General features: G+C 42.1%; 1 protein-coding gene across 1 annotated transcript in view; it reads left to right on the top strand.

Moving 5' to 3' along the window:
- DBE1 (debranching enzyme 1) overlaps positions 1–16,413 on the top strand; it is a 202,859-nt gene extending 186,446 nt beyond the window's left edge. The window contains exons 21-26 of the mRNA XM_087394489.1: positions 4,101–4,207; positions 4,383–4,488; positions 7,224–7,303; positions 7,393–7,533; positions 15,751–15,837; positions 16,096–16,413. Of these exons, the coding sequence (XP_087250615.1) occupies positions 4,101–4,207; positions 4,383–4,488; positions 7,224–7,303; positions 7,393–7,533; positions 15,751–15,837; positions 16,096–16,171 (597 nt within the window). The 3' untranslated portion in view covers positions 16,172–16,413. The remainder of the gene's footprint in view (positions 1–4,100; positions 4,208–4,382; positions 4,489–7,223; positions 7,304–7,392; positions 7,534–15,750; positions 15,838–16,095) is intronic.
- The last annotated feature ends 10,137 nt before the right edge of the window (positions 16,414–26,550 follow it).

The raw sequence follows: 26,550 nt of genomic DNA, 5'->3' as shown, positions 1-26,550 counted from the left end.
TCGGCAGAAACAATATGATGAAAGAGAACACCTTTGAGTGTGAGAAAGAAGCACTTGATAGGATTTAAGCACATGCGGGCTTCTCTGCACTTATCAAAAACCCATCTCAACTTCTGTAGATGATCATTTTGTATGGCCGGATCAAGATAGGAGGCAGTTATACCATTGAAAACAGAGAAGTCATGTGCTAGAGGAGTTTGGTGCCAAGTCGTTGAAAGGTTGCCGCTGCATTACACAACCCACAAGCATCATCCGGGTGTACGACCCCCATTGAATGACAAATGTAGTCTTTTGTTGTCTGATTCGAACTTGGTTGTAACCGCTATATTCCTCCATGAATGAGTATAGAGGCATCACCACCCACTGTGTCCAACGCTCTATCAGTGCAGGGAAGGGGAAAGCTATCATGTCGTGTGGCAGCATTAAAACTCCTATAGTCAACACATACCCGGAGTTTTCCGGTCTCTCTTTTGGGCACAATGACAATTCCGCTGACCCAACTGAAGTAATCTATTGGGTAGATCAACCCTGCTTGCTCCATTTTTTTCCATATCAGCTTGGACAACCTTACCATAGTTGAGGTTCATGCGGTATGGTCCTCTAGTGACTGGGTCTGCATTAGGGTGTAAGTCGATGTGGTGCTCCATGAACTCAATGGGCCACCCCTTCAAATCCTTGTACGACCAGGCAAAGACATCCACATATTATTGGAAAAAATCAATTATTTCTGCTAGAAGATAATCATGTTCTCAAACCCAACTAGCTACCTTCTAATACCGAGGTTGGTCCTCTGTCCCAATGTTGAGGTACTGCCAAATCCGTGCCTGATCAACCTGGGGCATGCTTGGGGATGTGGGGTTACTTGTCTCCTGTGTTCCCAATCCTTCATGTGCAGGATTATCCTCGAGGGGAAAGCCCCCCTCCACGTCTCGCAACCAAGACTATGGAAAAGCTACCGGTGCATTCTCTTGGAGTGGTTGAGATGTAGAGGCAACACTTGTTATTTCTTTCTGTGCTTTTGCGCCTTTTTGAGCATTCCCTTGTACGGTAAGCCTTCCACCTCATAAGTGGTTCCTAGAAGATCTTCATTGGGGGGATGATCTACCTCCAATAAATAAAGGTCAAGCAAAGTAAAGTCAGCCATGTCCTCGTCTCCATACCGGGTGTGCAACACTTGTCTCCCGAAGACATTAAGTGGTGGTTATCCTCCTCTGTATCAAATGGGTCTATCTCAGTGTCTTCTAAAGTACCATTACTATCCCCAGTAGTACTGTTAATGTCCTCTGTAGTACCATCAATGTCTCTAGAGTACCATCAATGTCCTCATCAACATCCTCTGTACCATGGGTGTCCTTTGCAGTGTCATCAATGTCCTCTACAGTACCATCAGCGTTCGCCGCAGTACCATCAGTTTCCTCGGTAATATCATCAATGTCCTCTGCCTCTGTTGTTGCTGCATTGTCCTCTGTTTGGTATGAGCTATCCATGCCATGTGTCTCCATTACCGCATCACAGTTATGTCCTTGAGTCATACTCTTGACCTCTCCACCACCTTGTTCGGTACTTGTAGTCACCATTCTTTGATACATGTGGGGATTATTGCAAAGACCAACAGTCATCCTTCCATAAAATAGTTCAGCTAGACCAGGTGCACATGCTTCATAATCCTCTTGTTGGATTAACTCCACCATGTTGACTGCTAAGGAGCCTAGGGCTCCCATCCAATCCAAGATGACAGCTTCTTTCTCTTTTGGACCAGTCCGATACGTCAAGCTCTCAGCATCCTCTCGGGTTGCTAGATCATAGGTTTCAGCTTGAAAGGGTGAGCCCTCACTGTAGGCTAGTTGTTTTGCCCGAATAGGGCTATCCCCAAGACCCCAACGCTCCTCCTCCACTCCTGTCTCCTCCTCGAAATCCTCTTCTCCGAGTTCTATTAGTCGATGACGAGCATGTCCCATGATCATATCGATTTCCAATGTCATGGAGTGTAAGGGCAACCGAACCTCATCTCTTAAATAGCCTTTGCCGACCTCATCCATGTTCTGCTGAGAAGTAGAGGATAGGCTTGTTCATCTTCGGTCATATCAAGGACAACAAAGTTGGATAGAAAGGTGACTCTATCAATCTTCGGGGTGACACCTTTGACTGCTCCCAGAGACTTAACTCTACTCTACATTGATCAGCCATGCAGACCTGAAAATGGACGTCGCTTGTCAACTTCAAACCAAGTTGCTGCAGCGTACCTTTGGGCATGATGTCCACTGCTGCACCACCATCCAAGAAATCGTCCTTTAGTTGCACCCCATTTATGTCCATGGTGAGCATGGGACTTTGTTCACACGTGAGGGCAGCATAGGCTGAGCGGTTCGGTGTCAGTTCATTCTGACCGACCTCGTCCCGAACATGGCCCTGTCTTGACCACATGTCATGCGGTTCAGAAATGCAATTGTCTGATGCTTGATCTGTGGAGACAACAGACAGAGTTGTTGCAAGGTAATGTTGGATATCAATCCAATCTTTGCTACTCAATACTATTGAAGACCCTAGGATACCACTCCACTCTTTGCTACTCAACATCAGTAGTGTCCCACCGTGATCGCCATAAAAACTGTTTGGGGGATTCCTATCCCTTCCACCGAAGGTGTTACCAGAGGCCAAAGGCCACTGGTGTGAGAAGCACAAAGGGCATACGGGTGTCGTAAGCTCTAATACGGTGGATCGCACTATATGAGTGCCCTATGCAAGGGTGTGCTGGTGTTGTAGGCGTTGTATGAGTGCACTACTATGCAAGGTGGTCACGTCAAGTAGAGAAGTCCATCGAATGAACAACAGGAAGCAACAATCATCATGCGCCAGAGTCGTGAACAACTGCATATGCTATGGAGATAGGAATGACAAGAGAGTGACCAGGTCGGCCGAAGTACACAAGTCACTGGAATGGATAGCAGAAGTCACAAGTCACAAGGAGAGACAGAGGCTTGAGCTACGAGCTCGCACGTTGTATGGGGATTTCTCGGTGAGAGCTTTGTGTCCACTATGGGGGATGGACGTGCGTACTTTGGCAGACATGGCCACCTCTCCCCCTCCCTCACGAATGCCCCATGCTTGCTCCTATCCTTCTTCATCCTCACCCGCTCTTGCCTTTGGGTCCCTCTCCTTGCTAAGAATCTCCTCCCTTCCTCCTCATTGGTGGTCCCTCTGTCTCCCTTAGCCATTGCACTGCTCGATCTCTTATTGGCTTCGGCGACTTCCTGACTTGCCAACCCCTTCTAGTCGGCGCCGTGTAAATACTCCATGTGCTCTTCTAATGCATCTGATTGCTCCATGTGCATTTGTCACAGTGGGCCTCTATGTAGTGAGCTGGACCACCTAACGACATCCGTTGTCATGTGCACCTGCTAATGCACCTGACTACTCCATGTGCGCCGCTGGACATGAGATCGCCTTGTGGCATGCTACTCCTTGGGTCAACATGTGGTCAACCTGTGATCGACATATGGTTGACAGGTGGTCAACACATGGTTGGCATGTGATTGCTTGAGAGTGTCGCTGTATGTGCAACACTTACTTTCAGCTTTTAACATTTATCGCCCTAGAGTATGATGCAGTATGTGCTGCACCGACTCATTGCTATCTTGTCTCTAGCTTGAGTTGGGGCATATTCTTTGTGGTTGCAACCAAGCAAGCTCTTTTCGCTCAAGTGTGTTTTGTGCCTTGCATCTTCTATCCGTCTGGGTCATATTAGTTAATTTAAATTGCTTGCATATTGCAATCTGAGGAATTTTGATATTTTAGAGTGCAGTTACATGTTTATTTTCTCCCATGAAGGAATACTGCAGTAAATCTATTCCTTTGCGGCAACTTCAATATTTTAGTGCTCGTGGTTTTCAAAAGGGATTTTGCTTTATCAAGACATGTTAATGTGGCTCAGCTCTTTATTAATTGTATTTCAAGGTATTTTTCTATATACGTTGTTTCAAGCTTTTTTTTTGGCTGTCCTTAACCTATTGAGAAACTATCAAGTACAGTCCAGGCATGGACAATCATAGGACATCAACTATAAATCCATACTGATTATTTTGTGGTTGTTACACTTTTAGGTTCGGAATTTTTTAATGTGCCTCTTTCTATCACAAGGGATTCCTGTCCTGACCATGGGTGATGAATATGGCCATAGTAAAGGTGGCTCAGTTTCTATCGACCAAAGGTTATCTCAGAATCTAAAGTCTTTTAGAAATGAAAACATTGGTTTTCAGAGCGGAATTGAGCCTCATCCAGGCACAGGTTCACGACAAAGTTGTCATACTTTCACATTCTACAACTTTAATTCACAACTCCGATTTTATGTGAATTTCTCTTTCCCTTTGGTTTTGAAAATCCAGGAGGGCATTTAATTGGGGTGCTTTAAATTTGGAGTTTGGACGTCAAATGACTCATTTGATTGCTTCGTTAGCAACATTTCGTGCCCGCAGGAAGGATCTTTTACAGGTAGCAGTCTCACCCATTGATTGGTTTCCCAATATCTTGCATTTTCCCAATCTAGTAAGAAGTTATTTCTGGAATTTAAATTGCCAAGCATCTGCCTTTTAATTCCTTCTCAATGAGCCAAGCCCAGTCCTTTACAACTATGTCCATCAAGTAACTTGTATATTTAACATGTGTGTTGTTTTGCTGCTTAGGAACTCAAAGTGAAACTAGAATCATATAAAATTTGTGTATATTCTGAATGTTATGGACTTAAATAATACCTCATGTAGAATCTTTTCAGAGTCTTCTAGCAGTTTGTATGGATTTCAAGCTGAGATAAGGATGTATCTTTTCAACAAGAGCAAGATAAAATTGCACAATCATTCGAGTTTAAGATCTTGAAAGTGCAACAAAGGTAGGCTGCAAGATACCTTCAGAGCTAGTGGGCAGGCTATGTGCGGCCGTGGATGAGCCATGAGCATTGCTTCCAAGCTGTTTGCCATGAGCATGGATTTCAAGTTTTTTGTACATGCAAGCCAGTATAATGTGTGTGTGTGTGCACGTGCTTGCGCACTTGTATTTTTGCGAAAAAGTGAACTTTATAGGTATGACCAAAATACATAGCAATAGGATGAAATCCTCTGAAAGCCTCATACAAAATCATGGGGAAAAGAAATGAGACGGTCATAATGAATTCGGACAGTGGAACTACCATGAAGGCCCTCTGGCTGTGTATGGGAAGAATAAAACCATGACCCCACTCTCCCATGAAGATTCCTCTTTAGGCCACGTGAGGAACCCCTGATCCTTGCCCCAAGTGGCCATGAGGGTGTGTACAATATCCGGCCTGGTTATTAAAAGTGATTGAGATGCATAAGTTTAAGTCCCATCTAAAGCCTATATGGCTTTGGTTCTCCAAATCTCCAGCACTGTCAACTCCCGATCAACATCTTTTGGTGCAGATTCTACATCGCAATATCTTCACAATTTTAGAGTCCAATCAGCATTGCATTTCTGTCTCACAGAGAGCCCCAAAGGGTCTTGTAAGACATTGCACTCTTGTTTGCAAGGATGACAAGAGGTATTTGTTAAATGCTATTCTCATTATCAGAGGAGTTCCTCATCTTATCACACTAGATGTGGTGCCTGTTTCTTTGCACAGATCTCATTCTACTGAATCCTTCCTGTAGGAATCCAGTTCACAGCATAACCTCTACTTTCAGCAATCTCAGCCAATCATGGCTTCACAAGCGTCCAATCCCAAGGCATAAACCCTTCTGGAAAACTATCTCCAGCTCTCACAGTAGAAATCACCCAACAATCTCAACCTGCCAAGTTGTTACAGCAGAATTGCAACGTGCAGCAAGGCTCAACAGCTGACCAAAGAGATCTCACTGCACCTGGCAAGCAGCCCCAGCTATTGAAAACCCCACAAACAAGGTCGTCCAGCCTTCTCTCGCCTGGGATCAGCCCAAAATCACAACGACCAGTCGTCTGCTGCCTAGGAACAGACCAACCACAGCATCCACAGCCTGGTCTCTGTTAGGTATTAGGAAACGGTAGGCCAGCCAACAAAACCACAGCTTGGAAGGCCCCTAAAGCAAATCGTCCAACTTGTAGGAGCCCTAGAACAGCCCAAAACTGCCATGAATCAAATTCGTCCGTGCCCAAGTGAAATCGCCCTGCTCCCCTGGCACCTAAATCAGCAGAAATCAGCCTCAGGTGAAATTGCTCTGCTTCTTTGGCACCTGAATCAGTAGGAATCAGCTCTTGATGAATTCGCCTTGGTAGATATTGCTCCAGAACAACTAGCAGACCTCTAGAACAAGTAGGAAACCTCCAAACGAAACTCCCCCTGACCAAAACTGTCCAAGATCAGCCTATGGACAGAAAAAATCAATTCACCTCACAACCTGGCAGCCTCTTGCTCATACAAATTGGACGATTCACTCTCCTGGATGCCTACAAGCCTGCAACTAACCTCTCTTGGCTTGGGTGCACCTGAATTTTGTTGTTCTTGGCCTTCGGACACAATCGGCAGATTCTAATCTCAGAATAGAAAATGGATTTCTACCATTCTTCTGGGGTCACCAAAAAACTACGCCAAGGCACAATTAATACACCACCAAGTGCACAATTTGCGTGGGGTCTCTAGGAATTAATTCCCCGAGCTTGATACACGTACCAAAACTCCCGGAATTCCCGTGCCACCAAGGTCCAAGGTATTCACATGTAAATTCAATTACATTAGAATTCACAAATAAAATCATGTCCTCGTGACACTATCAACCCTTCCTCCTAACAGTTTTGTTGCCTGAAGTCCCTTTCATTAAATAAGGTTTAGTGATTGAGGGATATTCTTATTTGATTGCAGCGAATCTTTTTCTTGCATCTCCTAAAATAGTAATGCTGGTTTAAATATTTTATTTATGCACTCTTGTAAGCTTCTTGCGAGCTTGATAGGCTGGTGTAACCCATTATCATAAAATTATATTCCCTTCTTTCTACCATTGTTTTTTTTAGTTCTCTACTACAATTGTTTGAGAGTTATCCTATTTTTTTAATGTGGACATTCCATTTCATCCAGCCTTTTACAGAGATGTATTTTGTCTAATTGTAAGATTTGACTACAAACATAAAATTGACCTTGCTTTGGACATGTCGAGCAAAGGATGGTCTTGCTAGGAGAGGAAGTTGCAAGGGCATTCACCCATAGGATTGAATATTCTTGTGCTAATTCTGGCACTCTTGTGCAGCGTAAGGATTTTCTCAAACTTGAAAACATTAGATGGCATGGTTCTGAGCCAGATGAACCTCAGTGGGATAGTGCCGATAGGTATTTTCATCAATTCTTACATATTTTGGTAATTAAAATCTCATCAGCTTTTGGTTTTGTTATTGACTCAAATCTTTTGTTTTATACAGCCCATTTCTCGCAGTGAGTCTTCGTCCTGAGAAAGGTAGCATGGAATCACACTCTGAATTGGGAGACATTTATATAGGCTTCAATTCAAAAGAAACTCCAATTTTGGCCTCTTTACCTGAACCTCCTGTGGGAATGATCTGGTATGATTCTCAAATTTCTTGAAATCACCACGGCACTGCTTCTTTGCTAAACTGTTGGCCTGGTCGTTGAAGCTTTCCCTTATCCCTGGGGATTGGTCAATTTGTTAATGTGGTTCAAGAAGATTCCATGGCTGTCTGCACGGGATCCTAGAGGTAGTAGCTTGAAAGTTCACCCCATGCATTACTTAGCATGAAGCACTCACACAAACTTTATGAATGCATTCTCATGATAGATCAAAATCAAGGGCTTCATTGTTACAGCATTCTTTTTTTTAAAGAATAGTGGCACATCTATATTTTGTTCGAGTAACTGTACCTCAATCTAGAAGCTTGGTCAAGGGTATATGTGAGCCACCCCCCTAGAGGAGAGTTGGGAGACACCATAGGTTGCTTGAATATTCCTTGTATGCTTGTATAGAAGAGCCTTGCGGAGAAGTAGGTTGAAGTAGGCAGATAAATTTGAGTCTTTTGTTTAAAGGATTGAGAGAGGCATGAACCAGTGAGCCTGAATCATTATCTATCATGGGTGAATGGGTTGTAATTGCCTTTTTGGGCAAAAATGGGTTGTAATTGCCACATGATAATATACTTAGCTGAGTCTAGGAACATGCAGAAAGCTGTCATGTAGGCAAAACAAACAGTATGGTTATTGATGTCACGATATTCACTGAACTAAGTTGCATAGCTGGGATGGGGTAATAGGACATCCCTACCGACATCATCACCCTGATGGTTCATTGAGATCTGTTTTGAAACACATGCACACACAGCTACATGATAACTGCTCTGGTCTCTTCTTCTATGCATATGTCCTGGGAGACCAGGCAAAAATCCTTATCTGGAATTAGGATTGGAAGACTCATGTTGACCTATCAAGGCTGGCATTGTACAGTACATGCTTTATATGTAATCTTGGGTAATGGTGGAAGCTACAATGGGCTACCAGTACTCTAGATGAGGAAAATAAGCTGATTTGTTTATCATCTCAATAGCCAAGTCTCTTGCTGTGCTAAGGAATGAGCATGAGCGGGAGTGTGTAAGCCTTCTTTTATTTATTGGACTCTGTGCTCCAACCTTTATTGGGCCAGACTTTCGATAGATTTAATAAGATACAGGCTCATCAGAGAGCTCCTAGAGGCTTAACACTGTTAGAGTTTTTTGCACATCATATCTTTGTATTGAATCTGGATTAAATTGAAAAACTTCATGCATTGCTAGAATTGTCAAAGAAAATGAGCTTTCGTTGAGCACTCAAAAGTCAGAGCCCGAACTGAGTACAAAGTGGGATCTACCCATCTATGAGTTGACTCAAGTGTACCCATCCCGCCTTTCTTGGATTTGGCATTTATGACTCGGGAGTCCTAAATTTTGAAGCTTGCCTCTTTACACATAAATGAGAAAATTTTTCTTTGAGTTTGTTTGACAAGTTTGTGAAAATCAAATGCATTCTCCAACATACTGCTAGCTTGTTTGCAGACTTTTCTGAGTTCATCATGAGAGATTTTTTCTTCAGGATCTATGCCTCGAATCTTTCCACAAGCTTATTCATTTGATATTGGATGACCACTCTGCTTATATAATTGGAGGCCCAAGTTGGAAAAAGGCCCAACTTTTGTCTCTTCTTTCAGTTTTACCAGTTCAGCCTTTTCCAAGAATACAACACTTTGACACTTCAATATGCTCTTTCTTGGTCCCAAGAGACTTTCTCGCTGATTGGGGCTTCTCGAAGGCATTCTTCTTCAGAGGGGTTTCTGGGAGCTCTTCATATAAAATGTCTGTCTTCATTCTTCAGCCGGAAGCCATGCTACTATAAGGGGAGATTCTGGTGATTGTGTTCAACATTCCTGTTCAGTCCTTATGTTGCCTCATATGCTTCATATGCTGCTTTGGGACACTTTCTCCCTGCTTGAGGGATTGTTGTGTGTGGCCTTCGTTTTCTTTGCAGGATGCCTTGCTAGATGTAAAATAAACAGATGATGCAGGGGCCTACCTGCAGATGGATGTGCTCATGTTTTGCTTGGCTTCAGGTGCCTACCTACATTGAATTGGCTTAAGTCTGGTCGTCTTTTGGGCCTGCATGCAGGGTGGCCTGTCTTGGGAGGAATATTTGGATTTCAGTAAATTCCACATGTTCAGACAGTATGTACAAGGTTGGGGTCAGCATGTCATTGGTCGAGTGCTTACTTTTAGCATCTGCAAGAAGCTTCCTCATGATTTTTGTTTGACTACCTGGCGTTTGATGTTAACCAGATTTTGATGGCAACACCTTCTGGTTGTTTCTCTTGTTGCCACTTGCGGTGATGTGAGGATTCTTATTCTAAGGGAATGGTGCATAATTTTTCTGGATACAGAGATGATTTCAAGTAGATTTGTCACACTGTTACTCAGATTCACCCTGCACGTCTTCTGCCATCAGTCCTATGTTCTTCCATCATGTAGATGGTTGTTAGGGATTTCAGTGCCTGGATATACTTTTCATCATAATGCACTTACTACATACTGGGCAAGGCTTGACAGATGGTATTTGTTTTACCCACAACAATATGCAGATTTTAGCCCTCATCTCCTCATAGACTTCTCATTGGGCTTGTCAGATCATGCCCCATTATGGATGAATCTGCACCTTGGTATGCCACTGGATGATTTGCCATCCCTTTCCAGTAGATTGTTGCATGTTAATCAGGCTTATTTCCGACATCACTATTTCCAGCAAATGATCAGATTTGCAATTCATCCCTTGCCTTTGCATGCCCAGGAGGACATAGATTATGATTGGGACAGCTTTGTCTCTCGTATACAGAATATCATTAGGGAGTATGGAAACTGGCATATGACTAAATGGAGGAATGAGGTTAAATGGGCAAAAAGGACAGCACAACAATTGACTGAATTTTCACATTTAAGGCCTCTCTGAATCAGAAAATGATTCCCTTTCACATGCCCGGATTAAATTGACTGCTAATGATTAGAGGAAATTGCACAAATGGCAGATTAGAGCAAGAATGAAGCCCCTCATGGATAAGGGCTGCTCATCAAAAGCCTGTTTCCAGGGCCTGCATGCTACTCGAAAGAAAAACTCATGTCTCAGGGTAAGGAAGCTAGATGGCTCTTGGACGCACTCTTTCTCTAATCTCCAAGATGAATGCCAAATTTATTTCCAGAAATTGTTCTCTGCTCCTGGTTCCCCATCAAATCAAATGACTGATGCGAGGACTGAATTCCTTCAATATGTTTCTGAAATAGTGGAAATGGATGATGCTCTTACCTTGGAGAGACCTTTTACTGATACAGAACTTGATAATGCATTGTTCCACCTTAGCAAATACAAGTCCCCTGGCTGGGATGGCCTTACGGTGGAATTTTATATTTCTTTTTGGGATGATTTGAAAGATGTCCTCTTGCAAATGATCAATGTTGCCTGGCAAGAAAATCAGTTACCGCACTCTTGGAAGCATGGCATAGTCAAACTTGTGTCCAAAAAACATCTGTGTGACCATATGTCAGATTGGAGGCCTATTACTTTGATGCCTGTAGTTTACAAACTCATTGCCAAAATGATTGTGTATAGGCTTCACGGGATACTGAATGCGGGCCTTCATCCTCATCAGTATGGGTTTGTGCCGCGAAGACAAATCCATGACAATATCTCCAATGCATTGACTGCAATTGAATATGCTAAGTACTCGCATCAAGATGTGCTCATATTGCAGGTAGATATTGCTAAGGCATTTGACACTGTTCAATGGGATTTTATCTCTCAAATCATGACCAAATTGGGCTTTGGTCCAAAGATAGCAAATGCAGTTTACTGGCTTTATTCTACTTCTCAGTGCATTCTTGGGGATCATCTATCTTGGTCATGGACATTAGGTAGATCAGTTAGACAGGGCTGCCCTCTTAGTGCTCTCTTCTATGCCATTGCGATCCATCCCCTCTTAATGTATCTTGATCATCTTACAAACACAGGACAGATGACTGGTCTTAAAATCCCTGGGGCTGCATCTTTTTTGGCACAAGCATATGCTGATGATTCCTTCTTTATGCCATAGAATTCTCCCCGGGAAGTTCACATGCTTATGACCACTCTATCATTGTATGGATTGGCAGCGGGATTGCATGTCAATTTTGACAAATCTAAATTGCTTTCCCTGAAACAATGTGATTGGCATTCTATTCTCTGGCCATGTCAGGTGGTGCATTCCAAAGATGTAGTCAGGCATTTGGGATATCCTATAGGATGGCATATCACCAGGAAGCAGCAGTTAAAATGGATCTTCCAAAGACTTCAACATAAACTAGAATACTGGAAAATTTCTACTTGGCCACTTCATGTTAGGCTCAGAATAGTACAATCCATTGTAATGTCCTATGTCCAGTTCTTTTTGCCTTTGCTGCATTGGTCCTCCAGAGATATTTCAGCCTTTATGTCTCAAGCTATGGAGATGTTATGGAGAACAAAAACTGCTGTGAAAGCATTGAGACTGATGAAGATGGAAATGGTGTGCTCTCCTAGGATGCATGGTGGACTTAATATCCTCAACATAAGATATCATGTACTTGCAAGGAAGGCAACTATGCTCCATACTTTTTTCCGCCAACAATAGCCATGGACTTGTAGTATTATTTGTTACTTTTATTTGTCCATTTGCCTCAGGATGAAAAGCTGAAGTAAAATCCACTTTAGTGCCAAGATTTTTAAATAAAGTCCTCCAAAAGGCACTACAAAACTTGGAATTTTGATCTGATACTATAATTTTTGGTAATCCATGATGTGGGAAAACATACTTCAAATACATGTGTGCGGCTGTGGTGTAGACAATGTCTTTTTGCAAGGCAAGAAATATGCTTGCCTCTGCTAAAGCGATCCACGATGGTCCAGATCATATTATTTTGATTAAAAGTCAAGGGAAATCTGAAACTTTTAATCTTCTATCCAATCACCCAGTCATCAGTGCCGCATCACATCATTCAAGCTGAGTTTGGCACTTCTCCACTGCAACTAGATGCGGCATTCCAGACCATAAATTATCTACAGCGCGACAGACAGTATAGATCTCGCACATCAGGGTGACATAGGCTGCCATGGTTGGCTATGTCCTCATCCATGGGCCTCGCGGATGGAGGGGATGAGCGAGGTTGGTATGCACAGGCACGCAGGTGGTTCGAGAGATTGGGGCTCCACATGGATAGATTGCCTCCCTTTCAGTATAGCTTAGATGCTCCGTCTATCCCACTCGGGTACCACAAGGTCAACCAGGTCATTCGAGAGGGTCTCTTACAGCTACACACATTCAGGACCTGGTTGGACCCAGTAGCGAACCCAAACAAAAAAGAAATCAAACTCTTTTGTAGCTGGGTGTATCCCAAGGATCCAGAAAAACTTTCCAAAGACAGCATTTGGAAATCTGGCATGTAAACGCTGTCCAAGGATCTAAGCATCTGCGACAAACAACAGGAGCAATATGTCTGCGTGCCAATAGTTGTCCAGATGGAAAAACTCCCAAAAGTACTCGCCACAAGAAAACTTGTTGTTTGAGTGGCATTTTAGAATGCCAAATCTGTTTCAATCTTTTGCGTCACCACTTTGCCGTGCGATCCATTCACCAAAGCTGATTGAGCTTGGGAGAAACCCATGGTGGGGGTAAAAGAACCTTATATAATGAAGAGACAGTAATATGTGACAGCCGTAAAGGTTTCAAGAACGATCCTGGAGAAGTAATAATCCAATCATGAAGACGTTCTTGAAGCTCCAATGGTGGAATGGGCTGAAAAGGCTGAAGCATAGCTGTAACTTTCCACTCTGTAATGCATACCAAGGTCAAATTTTGCAGCAGCCAATGGAAAAGAAAGAGGAAACCCCTCATCTTGAATGACATCTGCCACTGAAGGGATGCCTTTTAAACTGAGGAAATACAAGTGGCAAGGTTCCTGCACTTGTAACGGAGGGACTAAAACTCTAGACCAATGTATACTCTCTACTCTGAGAGAGTTGCCTTGTAAAGAATCTCGCAAAGGGCAAATTCACACAAGTGGCTTACACATACAATTGTAGGAATACCCACACTGGGTTGCCGATTTCCAACACTTCCAAATCAGAGACACAGTCGACGGGTGTGACAGTGGCACTTGTTTGATGCAAAGCCATAGCTAGAGGAGACTATTCATAGTGATCGTCACCAATGCTTTATCACAGGTTTTATGCCGCCACAGCCTTGTACGTCACTAGGATCTCCTGTGGGTTGGACCCCTCTGCCAGCATCCAAAGGACCATCACAGTGATGCCACACCATAGCTTCCATCTTCTCCAGAAGCTCAGACATTTTATGTACTAGTGTTTCTATGTTTAATGTCGCATTTGTCTTGGATGTAGATGCCCGCTTAGAGGCTCCACCTAATCAGCTCATTTTATTTGGTTTTTTCAGTCTCTTAGATCCTTCGGTCTTTCGAAGAATTTTAATAATCTTTCTTTCTTTCTGCTCATCCCCTCAGCCAGATTTTCTCTTCCCTTACCTCCTCACTTAGAGCCCTCCCCTCTCCTCCTCCTAGATCCCTACATAGTCCCCCCCCCAGCACCCTGATCTAGGGGTTAATATTATTAGGAACTCGGGGAAGAAGCTGATATATTGGGAGACAGCAAGCCACGATGCAAACCTAGGCATCCAAATCTGGATCATCCGTAATGCAAAAGGTGCTAACTCCCATGGAAGCCTACACAAGCAGGTTAACAATTCACACAAATCATATACAGCAATGACATCAGACCCAAGGGTACTCATCCCTTTCCCAGTTTTACAAACACAATGCAAGTCTACTTGACACACAATAATATATACCTTCACTACAACAAGAAATTGCAGAGCTTAAAACATGTATGTGGCTAATGGAGGAAATTTTGGAGTAGATAGATGCTAAGCCAGCAAAGAAGGGGTCGATGAATTGGTTCAAAAGTCCATTTCCTCCACAATACACTAGTTATGTCCACCTTGGGCGAATTAGTTAGGACTCCTAGGTACTCAAATCCAAGAAAGATAGTTGACAGAGTTCACAAAAGATGGTTGAAATAACTCACAAGGAAGTGGACCTGAAGATATACAATGAATTTAAAGAAGAGGTGAAAGGAAAAAGAAAGCACTTGTCGGTTGGATAGGGATCTCATATAGATGATTGGTACAGTAAAAGATGCTTTCACAATTTTATGACGAATCGAAGGGAAGATGTTCAATATGGCATGGAGCTCTAATCATGTAGCTAAGGATGCCATTGTTACAATTGAATCACAGGATGGGAAAATTGATATTCTCAAGCAAGCCAAAAACTGAAATGCACAAAGATATGGAGGTTGCATATAGAGTGATTTCCATAGGGTCTTTTTCTAGCAAACTCTTCTGGCATCTTTTGTCTCTTCTAATAACAAGGCCGAAGCTCACTGGCATGTCCAGCACCACACTAATAGATGAGTGACATTTTCTCAAGATCATACTTGGTTGTGGCAACATTGTATGAACGCTTTTACTGGATTTTTGCATCCCCATTATGACTTTAGTCAGGCAAAGACTATCAAAACCTCACATATTGTGACCTCTCTCATTCACATCCTAATTAAAGAGAATACTTTGCTTCAAGCTGTTGATTGGAGAAATATCCTTTGCATCCTGGCTTATTTTCGCTCGACAATTTGTTTCTGCATAGGTTTGATGTATAGCAGACATGCTGCTATTAGTGTGTGGTGTAGAAGGGGAGAGCAGAATATGAGAGTGAGGATAGAGTTGAACTGGTGATGGGGGCTAAGGAGAGGAGATGCAGGGAAGAAGGGTGGTGGGAAGGTGATAGAGCTGGTGAGAATGGAGGTAGGTGGCATGATGATAGGTATTGAAGAGGCCTAAGCAGTAGATTGTAGAGCTTCAGACAGTCAACAGGATTTCCTGAACCTAAAATACCATTTTGCCTGAAAAATTACAATCATGAAGCTGCTTCTTGACTTCACAACGTGTGTAGTCAATGGATCTTGCTGCCACTTCTGAAGTTAAATGAGATCATGGACTAAACTGAGTATAACAATAGGGTAGCGCGTCAGATCCTGCATTGCCCTATAGAAACGAGTTCAATGCACATATAATTCTTCTAGTTTTTATTTGCCATATTCTTATGTCATGTCTGTCTCATGGCAGTATCTGCACTTCATCTCCTTACAAGATTTTGTTCTTCTATCGATGACAGGTATCGGATTGCAGACACCAGTCTTCCTTATCCAGAAAACTTTATGGAAAGTGGATTTCCACTCAGTACTTTGGAAGGAGAATCAAGGTATTCATGTGCTTGATGAATGTTAATCAATTAAGATACATCAACTCTGAGTTATGAATGTTCATTTCTGCTTGAAAATTGGGAAGCATTGTTTTCTACGTGTGCAATACAGAATCCCTTCATCTTTTAGGTTGAAGGTTATCTTGAACGCGAACTGTATGTCATATGGTCAGTAGCTTCATCACAAGGAAACTACTTTAAGTTTAGTTGTATTTGCCCTGAGTTTTGGAGTCTCAGGTGTGCCTTCCTATTGTGCAGTACCTTCGCAACGTATGAAGTCCAATCCCACAGTTCCATTCTTTTGGAGGCCCATGCAGTTGAGGATCAAAGGTAAAGGCCAATGCGAATCAGAACCCTGTGGAATTCTGGGCCGTGCAATTTGTTTTTCTAAGATGGGTCACATGGATATTAGAAGCCTGCAACCATCTGTAATGACATTGAAGAAGGTTATTCTAAGATATTATAGAATGTGGGGCACAACTGTGGGGATGTCCTCTGATAGAGAAAACAAAAAAAACGACAGTGGTGACACGCACATGCTTGCAATTTTAACCTGTTTCTTCTTTTTCTTTTTTCTTTTTTGGGGGGGGGGGGGGGGGGGGACTCTTTATGCTAAAAAGTTTATAAGTCTATAGACACTCATACAAAGGATCCCATTTATGCAAAGTACTCTTAATGCATTTCTATATCTAGATGTGTATGGCAATGTATGCACACGTGCGCGTACACACACAGACACTTTTTTTTTGTGCGAAAAGAATTATTTTCATTATGAAAGTAGTGTACATGTGTAGCTGCCTCAGAAGGGAGGACTTACTACTGGAATACTAGAAATAGTGATAAAACACGTCTAGCTAGGCCAGAGGAAGGTCTCCAAGAAAGTGGGTGTCTTCGACAGACTGATGCAAAGGAGAACAAAAGAAAGTATGAACATCCAATGAGGAGTGCCCATACAGCCGAATGTTATGGGCATGATATAATGATCATAGAGCCCAGTAGCGACGCTGCTCCAAAAAGGTGAGCAATAGCATGGCCTTGTGAGCTAGCATGTGAGCGTGAATATTAAGGATGTTCAAATCCCAATGCATCTTGGAAGTTGGCGTACAAACATAACTATACTTATGGAGGCAGAGTGCCTTACGATCACTTTTTAGTATGCCAAAGACATTCCATAACCTTGTCATAACTTTCTTAATGTCCGAAGGAGGCCAAGGAATAAGCGGCAAATGGCACACATGCCATGATAATGGATTGCACAATCCAAAGCGAACATGAAGTGGCCAAGTAGACAATATCCAATAATAAAACTTATGAAAGAGCTTTTGAAGCACCCACATCTCTCTTGTAGCAATAAAATATGCCATCCAATGGGATATCCCAAATGGCACAATGCATGATCAGAGGGCAGCAAGATGCCATGCCACAAAAGGCGATGCCAGCCACTCATACCCATGTAAAGGTAGAAGCTTGGATTTGGAAAAATTCACCTTCAGCCCTGCTGCAAGACCATACAAAGCAAGTGCTTGCGTAAGGTGCTGACGTTTGACTCAGAGTTCCGTAAAAAGTAAAAGAGTCATCTACATCAGCTTGGCTTACAAAAAAGTGCACCTCGAAGAAAGACAATGCCATGCAAAATGCTACTGCGAGACCAAGGCATACATATGCATCAACAGTGGATGAGTAGCAATAGCAAATTGCAAGGCACTAAGAGAACAACCTTGATAAACAGCCCAATGTCGAGAAGAAGAGATGAAATCAGGCAAGAGGCAACGTGTTGTGCCATCTTCATAAAACAAGTAAACCACTTTCTGCATTTTGAATATAATCCATAATGTATACTGGGCAGGGTGCAACAATGTGCAAGAAATTGGTTATGCGTCATCCAAGGAGAGAATTGCTTGAACATTTCAAAGAAAGACATCTTGGGCATGAACCTCTACAGTTCGGCCTATGTCATCCATGTAGCATTTGCCATATTCTCTAATTAAATCTTGCATGCATAGAGAAACTGTCTCATGCCCAATTTACATCTGTAGAGGCATGCAATCGAAGTCTATAAATGCCCTTTACCATAGTTCTGAAGGCATGGTGCTTAGGTAAGAATTGTTGACCAATAAGAGCCTTTTGCAAGGTAGCTGCACATCATGCACTGGGAAGACTTTTGTAGGGCAGTTGCACTGGGAGACCAAATGCAAAGTCATGGATACTAGAAAGTGATTCGATAAGTGCAAAGAATAATTCAAAGCCATCTCACAAGTGAAATCATCAAATTGCCCCAGATGGCCCTAGATGCAGCATGTGTTGTTAGTCTAATCAAGCCCAATACTAAGTGAATGCATTATGATGAAAGGTATATCCATCACTAGTAGGCATGAGGTACTGCAATAAGTGACAAGCATGCAAAGTATCAGAGGAAAGAGTCCAAGCATCTCGTTCTCTTCGTAAGTTGTGAGATCTGTGAGTACTACTATCGTTCGCGGCAGGGAAATCATTGAAGTCTCCACATAGGAAAGCCTTTCCCCCCGAGGGATAGTTAGCCAGATGATTCCACATTTCAGCCTGTACTGCGGAAGTATGTGAGACTTAAACTGAGCAAATTCATAAGTGTTCAAATTTATCATGTAGCAAACAACGAGGGAAACCATGTGGTCATTATACGCCATTTGCAGCTGCAAGTCATAATGAATCAACATAGCCACCCGGAAAATGAAGACAGGCCACCAAGTAACCTCACTGCTTGCCAAAGAGTGTTGATTATGTTCTTGCAAACAAACAGTATGTGGCTTTTGACTAGTAATGTATCCCAAACTAGCCTCCATATCTTTATAGTAAAAAGCCCGTGAACATTATATGTAAAGCATTTGATTGGTATCTACATATTTACAATCAAGTATATGTGACAATATTGAAGCTCAACTTGCATGGCTCCACCAAGTTGTGGGAAGCAAGGGCCCAACAAACACCTCAAAAGAATTTACTTGCTCATCATTTGAAACCAGCGCAAGGGAAGAAGCAGGATTGGCTAATGACATGTTTTCCATATGTGATGAATACGGGAACCACCGCAAACCAGAGCATGTCAACCCCAAAACCATTAGCTACCGGAGCCTCCTTAGAAGTGGATGCAATCTCCATCTAATTTCTATTGGCTTAATTGCTTTCTTAGGCAGTTGCCAATCTGAAGAAGGAGCTTTCTTCTTGGCTGTCATTTTGTCCCATCTTGGAAGGTGTATTAGGCATTTTAGACTTGCCCCAATCTTTGGTGGGGATGCAGCCCTTGAACTATGAGTTTTTTGTGTGATAGAGCAAGCCGTGGCATGGAGGTAACATCAGGGTGTGAAGCTAAAGGGAAGGTGGCTACAAGAGCGGAGGGCACTCAGATTGCATAAGTCTAAATTTTCCACACTCAAAACAAGATCTTGCAAAGTTGGCTCATTTCAATTTAAAAATGACTTGTTGGGATGGCATACCTAGAATATTCACTTGTAAAGCCCAACGTGGGGAGTGGGCTTGTCAGTATCCCATAGCACACAAAAAGGGTTTACATTCCCAGGTGAATGTGGGGGATAAATCACTTTTACCAGTGCCTCTGCTAAGATTGGCAACGTAGGCCTATAATACGGTGGCAAGTCGGCCATCTCTACCTAGATGTAGGCATCCAAGGATATACATGCACCGATTGATTCCCAAAAAACAGAGGAGATTTCTCCAATAACTGTTGCTTATATTAAGCATGTGTAAAGATGACATTATAAAATCCTAGGGTAGCCTTGTAACAGTCTATAACATAGCATCCTTTAAGGAGTGATTTTAGCCATGCCACATTAGCTGCATTAGCTATCCGTCTTGGAAAGAACAAGACAAGTTCTTTTTGAGCCAAGCTCATGCATGAGTCAGAATAGATACATGAGCCTCCAACACGGGTTCATCTCCCCATGTATGATTGATTTCATAAGAAACCTCTCTGCAAAGTATATGCAAAAGGTTGCAGCTTAGGATTGACACATTGCTCCGAACCTTTTGCAACCAGAACTTGACGACGCTTGAGGTCTTCCGTTTCTATTGAACAATATCCATTTTTAGAAAGGAAAACTGTCTGAAATACTCCCAACTAGCAAAAAACCTTCAAACAACACTTCTATCTCAAACACACTCAAGTAGCAAAGATCAACAAGCAAACCTTGAAAAGTCCAAAGTATGAGATAGTACAAGTACCAAGGCCAAGCAAAAAGCACAATAGAAGCAAGAAACAACCAAGGGTTTTATTAACTTTTTTCATGTTCATAGTAACCTATCATTCACGAACATTATTTTCGTTCCCAAAATGTGTGAGAATAGTTGCTCACGTTGCTATCTTGAAAAATTCACAAGTGAACTTGATAAATATACTGGTGGTAATACGTATAATACCTGTGGTAGTAATCATAATATCAACAGCGGTACAAACCATTATACCGAAGATATTAAGACTTGTGCTGGTGGTATCTTTGATTGGCTTTCCTCCCCATTTTATGCGTATAGAAAGCTTGCGAGGATGCTCTTCATTTGGCAAGATTGTAGTCCATAGCTCCTGCACTTAGCATATTGGGGTAAGATGGACCACAATTGAGTCATGAGCAATGAGAGAGCGTTCAGTGTGATGTGGTCGACTTCCCCGATATCTTGTGTATTGGGGTAAGGGTCAACCACACAACAGCAAGGCAATGAATATGAAAATAATTATGTAAGGTATTGAGTTTTCCAAGAGGTGGTTTTTGCACAAATTTTTGGATTGGAATCCTACCTTTATGTTTATGTGAGGTACTTTTTATATTTGGAGAAATGGTGTTGATATGTGTCTATGCTTTTGGACTTTTTGTTGTTTAAAAATTTATAGCTTGTAAGTGGAGATGAGAAATAGAATAGTAGAAGTGAAATTATTTATGTTTCTCTTCCAGCAACCATGGCTCCAGAGAAACGAGGTCAAAAACTTCCAAAGGCATGGGACTATGTTACAATGTTAGTGGAATGAAGATGTAAACTTTGCAGAGAAGAGTTGAGCAGACCATTCATAAGAATGAGTAATCACTTCCAAGGTGATGAGCGAAAGTGCGTTGAAAAGTTGAAGGGTCCAATTGTTGAGAGAGTTGTAACCCATGCTATGACGGACAATGGAATAGCACATCCAAAGTGAGGATCATGGAGGTCGAAACCCTACAAAGCCACAAGTTTTGTTACCATCTTACCTGGTGGAAAGTGGAAGAATACAAGGAACCAGTCATGAGAATGAGTATATGCACTTCTTAGATGATGAGCAAGAAAGCATTCAAAAGTGTATGGGACCAAGAGCCAAGAGAGTTGAATCTGTTCTATGAGAAGCCACCCATGCAAATGTAGACTCCATGGTGGATGATATAGTAGCACATCAAGAACCTTAGGCTATGACGGATGATAGAATTGCGTGAAATCAATTCTAGTGACACACATACACCCATGACATTGTGGTTTGAATGACTTGCAAAATCTTAAATGGATTGCTCCAATGGGTTTGCTTGTTGCTTCACGTTTGGTAGGTTGTTGCAATGGGTTTGCTTATTGCACAGTTATATATAACTTGAAAATAGTATTTTAAGAGTCAAGTATGCATACATTGTTCAAACATTTCAATATTAAAAACTCAAGAGCTAATATTAAGAAACAAAAAATATATGGATGTCACATATTCAAACAGATGGTTAATGCCAGATACAAGAGTTTGCAGTTTACAAGAGCTCAAAGCTATTGTGCGGGCATCAAATCACCAATACCCATAACCATATATAAAGAAGCTAGAAACTCAACTTGACAAAGTGGGCGCAGCCTTCTTGCTTGCTGGATCATAATAATGAAATTTATGCCGGCAAAGTATGACATAGAATTCGGTAGACACATAATTAACTACTTGACGAACTGGACATAAAAGTGTCTTTACTACCTTCGGGAAGCAATTGCACGGTGCATGATTAGTTTTCAAGGTATTGATATATTGTACTCTCTATATCATGTGGATATGCCCTTGCAATGTAGCTTTTTGGTCCATGCATTCTTTGCCTTAATAGCGTGCTTAATTTGGTTGAGCTCGCTGACTGAGCAACTTGAGTTGTGACTAAGTTTCATGCCACATCATCTATCAATGTGTTCTTCAGCTATTGAATCTCCTCCAAAGTGCTTCATTTTCATCAACGAAGTCTCTGCAAAACTGCTCCTCCATTGTCTTCCGAGCTCCCACCAACGCATCCAAGAGCATGTCTTGTGTTACTTTGACATCTATGTGAGGCCTTACACTTTTGTCACTGTGTGAGGAGATATATATGCTGAGTCCTTTAACAAAGTGAAAGAATAGCATTTTTGCGAGTATAGAGGAATATCCCCGCAATGAAGCTCTTTGCCATACACATTGATGTAAGGATCGTGTGCTCGTGCTTTGATTTTCGAGTACTTGCAATCATTGGTTTTCCATCTTCCATGTTGCGCAATAGGCTCCCTTGGCCTTTTTTGGCTTCCCTCACCTTGAGAATGCTCTCTCTCTGCCTCTGCCTCTAGATCTATTAAACATATGGTTAAAAGATCCTCCTTCGACACCAATCTTTTGATATCGTTCCACTGAGAGCCTTAGGATCTGCCCACTGTGAGGCTCATTGGATAATGTCCAGCAAGCATTGGAGGGATGCAGTGGTGATCATTTGCATTTCCTCAATGGCACGTTTCTCTTCTTCATGTATCAAAGGTCTCTTTCTTGCTCTTCTGGTTCTATCGTCACGAGGTTCCTCTTCTTCTGACATCTCCAACAGTGGCAGGTGCTATGTGAAGATTCAAGGAAAGGATGGATGCTCAAAAGGTATTCTAAGGTATTTTGCATGTATACATTCAAGAAAATTTAATCCCCAATTCTAGGAATGTACATAAGATACAAGAAAATTTTAACCCTTCCAAATGTAGCATCCAATGCATGATCTATGATTCATGTATGCAATATGCATGCATGTAACACGATCCACAATGCATCATGCATATTGATTGCAATGCAAGCATGCAATATGATACATATTGCATGCATGCAATTCAACTGTAATATGTATCATATTGCATCGCAAAAGATAAAACCACATGCTAACTGGCAAATAAAAAATCGACCATAAACCACCTCCCTCTTTGAGAGAGCCCAAGCACTTGAACCCAAAGAGTGCTCCTATTTAGCTCTTGTGCCTTGCGAGCATAGAGGCTAGCGACTACTATCAAGGCTAGGGCCTGGTGTCTCAAATCAAAAGCTCTTGAAATGAACTAGCGGCATTCTTATATTATCGTGGTGATACTTGTACTGTTGCCTATAAAAGGCATACTACTATCGGTGGTAAGTACACATTTGCCGGTGGTACTAAGCATGATACTGGCATATTAAGTCTTGTACTTCCAGGTAAAATCAGGCCTAAAAATACCACCAACATAATGATTTTTATCGGCGGCACTATTTTTGTTATCGATAATAAGTATCGGCTTACAAGAAATATATTTAAAAAGTACTAGCTATAAATGGCAAAGTATTGGCAATAAGTAGTTTCTCATTTTTTAAGACCGAAAATTGTTGTCGTCATTGCATGTGTGATTTCGTGAAAGGGTTATCCAAAAATGCAAATCACACAAAAAGTTGTGTTAGGGTGAACCACATATGTCAATGTCCCTTTGTCTCTTCCATTCCATGCGCTTTTTGTATTGTGTATTTTACGCATTTGTTTCATGCATTGTTGCTCCATTATCGTGTTGCTCCTAACACCGAGTAGATTCTTGATACCAAGCATGCCCTAGAGGACAAGAGAGGGAATTTTTAACCCGAGCATTGCATATGTCCAAGCACCTAGCCCCTGCACTGAGCACCAAGCACTAGGTACAGAGGTCAAGGTCAATAGATGGGTGAGGAGAAAAGACTGTCAACATTTGGCGATCTTGCTAGGGATTGATGTCTTGAAAGAATTAGTGGCAAATTGAGTGGAGTGATCATAGTATTCAATAGAATTGAGTGCACAAACATTGAGAGAAGAAGTACATGTTGACAAGCAACGAGCTACGATAGCTGCTCGGACTAGCATATTACTATAAAAGATATATCAAAGTGTCCAAGGATGATTTGTAGTGTTGGAAGACTTCTCTGGCTATCAATATTTGAACAAAGGAGTGCTTCCAAGCCACCTGTAAGATTCTTCAACTTTGACTAATTTCCAATACACACTTGAAAAGGTTCTTAAGGTATGTCGCCGAGAGAGGACACCTACAATGATGTGGAATGTGTTGGAAAAACCCGGCTGTGGAAGCTGGAATGGAATCAAAACCAAGAATAGATGGTCGACGGCGGCAACAACGAGATGACTAGAAGTAGTAGAGGCCACCTAATAGTCGAGAGATCGAGGATGGAGAAAGTATGGCCACAGGTACGATGAGGCAACATCGAACTACTACACAAACTATGAGCGATCTTGTCCCTGAGCTTCATTCGAGACATCTTGAGGGGTTTGTCATGGAAGAGTCCTCAAGGCGGTGGCATGAAGATTTTGAGCATTCACCCATAGAAAGCTAGGATTTTTGAATCCTGCCACAAATCCATCCATGAGCCAGGCCACAAGCGTGGCCTTCAACTGCAAGGCATGAACCAAGTCTTGAGGCCAGATGAGCCTCGAAGCTAGAGCCAAGAGAAAGATGACGTACCTAGCAATGGAGGCAAAGCAAGAACGTAGCCATAGATAGAATGTGCCAACCGGTCCAAGTGCAACGAGAAGGTGAGTCGGTTTTGGAAGATATATTGGAGCCCAAGAAACCACATGTGACTTCGATGACATATTGGCCACATACCAACTCGAACACACATGCATGTTCTCAGTGATAGTTGCTGACATCAAGCAAGTGGACACCTAGCTCCTATGGGTCATCGAGCTACTATAACCTGAGTATTGAGTCCTACGCCGGTCGAAATAAGATCAAGTAAAAAAAGACCCACACTTGTCGGACCCTGTGCCGAACATGATGGCCATGACCAAAAACTTCTACACCTATTGGTTCCAGGGCTGGAGTGGGGCAGCTAAGATCAATACCTCTTGAACCGTTTGAATCCTGACCTAGTTGGCGTGACTCTAGAGGTGGTGCCCACCAAAACAGAGGATGCACAAGCTATCAAAGTAAAGTTCAAGGATTTCAAGGGTGCAGATGACGAAGATCCTTATAGCCATTTGCAAAGTTTCCTCTGAGTTTTGTCATATTAATGGCGTCAACGCCAAGGAGGAGCATATGAATTACTTCCCTTCTACTTTGGCAAAGGAAGCACAATAATGGTTCAACCAATTTCCAATTGGTTACTTCATAGATTCGCAGCAAATGTCCGATGTGTTTCTCTCAGGAGGTTTACATAAGGAATTAATGAGGGTAATGTCCACCAAGTTCAATGAATTGAAGTAGAAGAAGAATGCATCTATTCAAGATTTGTCTTATGAATGTGGGTCCTCATCAATTAGCTAAGCACACCACTTAATGACAAGTCACTCCATGCTTGGTCGATTATGGGTTGCACCCAAGTGGACTTGCATTTCTAAAAAATTGTTAATCCACAACAAATACCTATCAAGAATTGTTGAACTAAGTAGTAGCCCTAGAGAAGATTGGACCTACCAAATGCAAACCCAAGAAGAAGGACAAGGAAAGCGATGAGGAAGGTGCCTCATTAAAGAAGGAAAAGCTAAACTCCTAGCTCTAAAGTCCTAGCTCAAGAAGGCCATGAAGAAACTAGGTATTCGAGGTACACCTGGTCCAAATGAGAAGTGGTGCAACAAGTGTTCTCAGCAAGGACATACTGATGATGAGTCCCAAAACACGTATTGTAACACCTATATCAAGTTTTGGCATGATTATTTCAAGTGTTAGGGTACAACAAAAATCACACTCTAGATGTCCACTAGGTAACGTAGGATACCAAGTCCAAAGATGGACGCCCACTAAGGCCCAAGCAAAGGAAAAGGCAAGAATGGCAAAGGGAAAATCAAGAACCATCCTGTGTTTGTGGAGAACAGGGTCATGCTAAGAGTGAGTGCAAGTTATAGTTAAAACACATCAAGTTGCTCAAAAATGGCTATTTCCAATCATGGTGGTGCCCAAGAAGAATGGCAAGCTCCGTGTTTATGTGGATTATAGGAAGCTTAATGCTCTGAAAGTGTCGGATCCTTTTTTAATCCCTTTCATTGATGGTATACTTGACCAAGTTGCAAGACACAAGATGCACTTTTTCATGGATAGCTATAGAGGGTCTAATTAGATTTCTTTGGTACCTGAGGATTAGCATAAGAGTACATTTATCATAAAATGCAGTGCAAATGCTTGTAAAATCATGCCATTTGGTTTGCGAAACACACCAACAACTTTCCAGAGGTTCATGGTTGAGACCTTTTGGGATTATTTGACTAGTTTTATTGCCATTCACTTGAATGATTTCTGTGTATACTTGGTAGTATTTGCACATTTGGCTTGCTTGGATTTTTTTTTACTAAGTGTAGGTAGGCAAGAATCCCCTTGAACCCAGCCAAGTGTGTTTTTTGTGTAAAGATTGGTGTGTTGCTTAATCATGTCATTTCCAAAGAAGGCACTCAAACCAATCCAAGTAAGATCGGAGAAATCAAGCAATGCCTACACCAAAAAATTTAACACAACTTAGATTATGTA

Source organism: Dipteris shenzhenensis, chromosome 23 (assembly GCF_047967505.1).
Source record: "Dipteris shenzhenensis isolate YYH24624 ecotype China chromosome 23, Dip_SZ_1.0, whole genome shotgun sequence".
Taxonomy (NCBI): domain Eukaryota; kingdom Viridiplantae; phylum Streptophyta; class Polypodiopsida; order Gleicheniales; family Dipteridaceae; genus Dipteris; species Dipteris shenzhenensis.
Note: the sequence above shows the minus strand (reverse complement) of the source record. Positions and strands in the feature narration are given on the sequence as shown.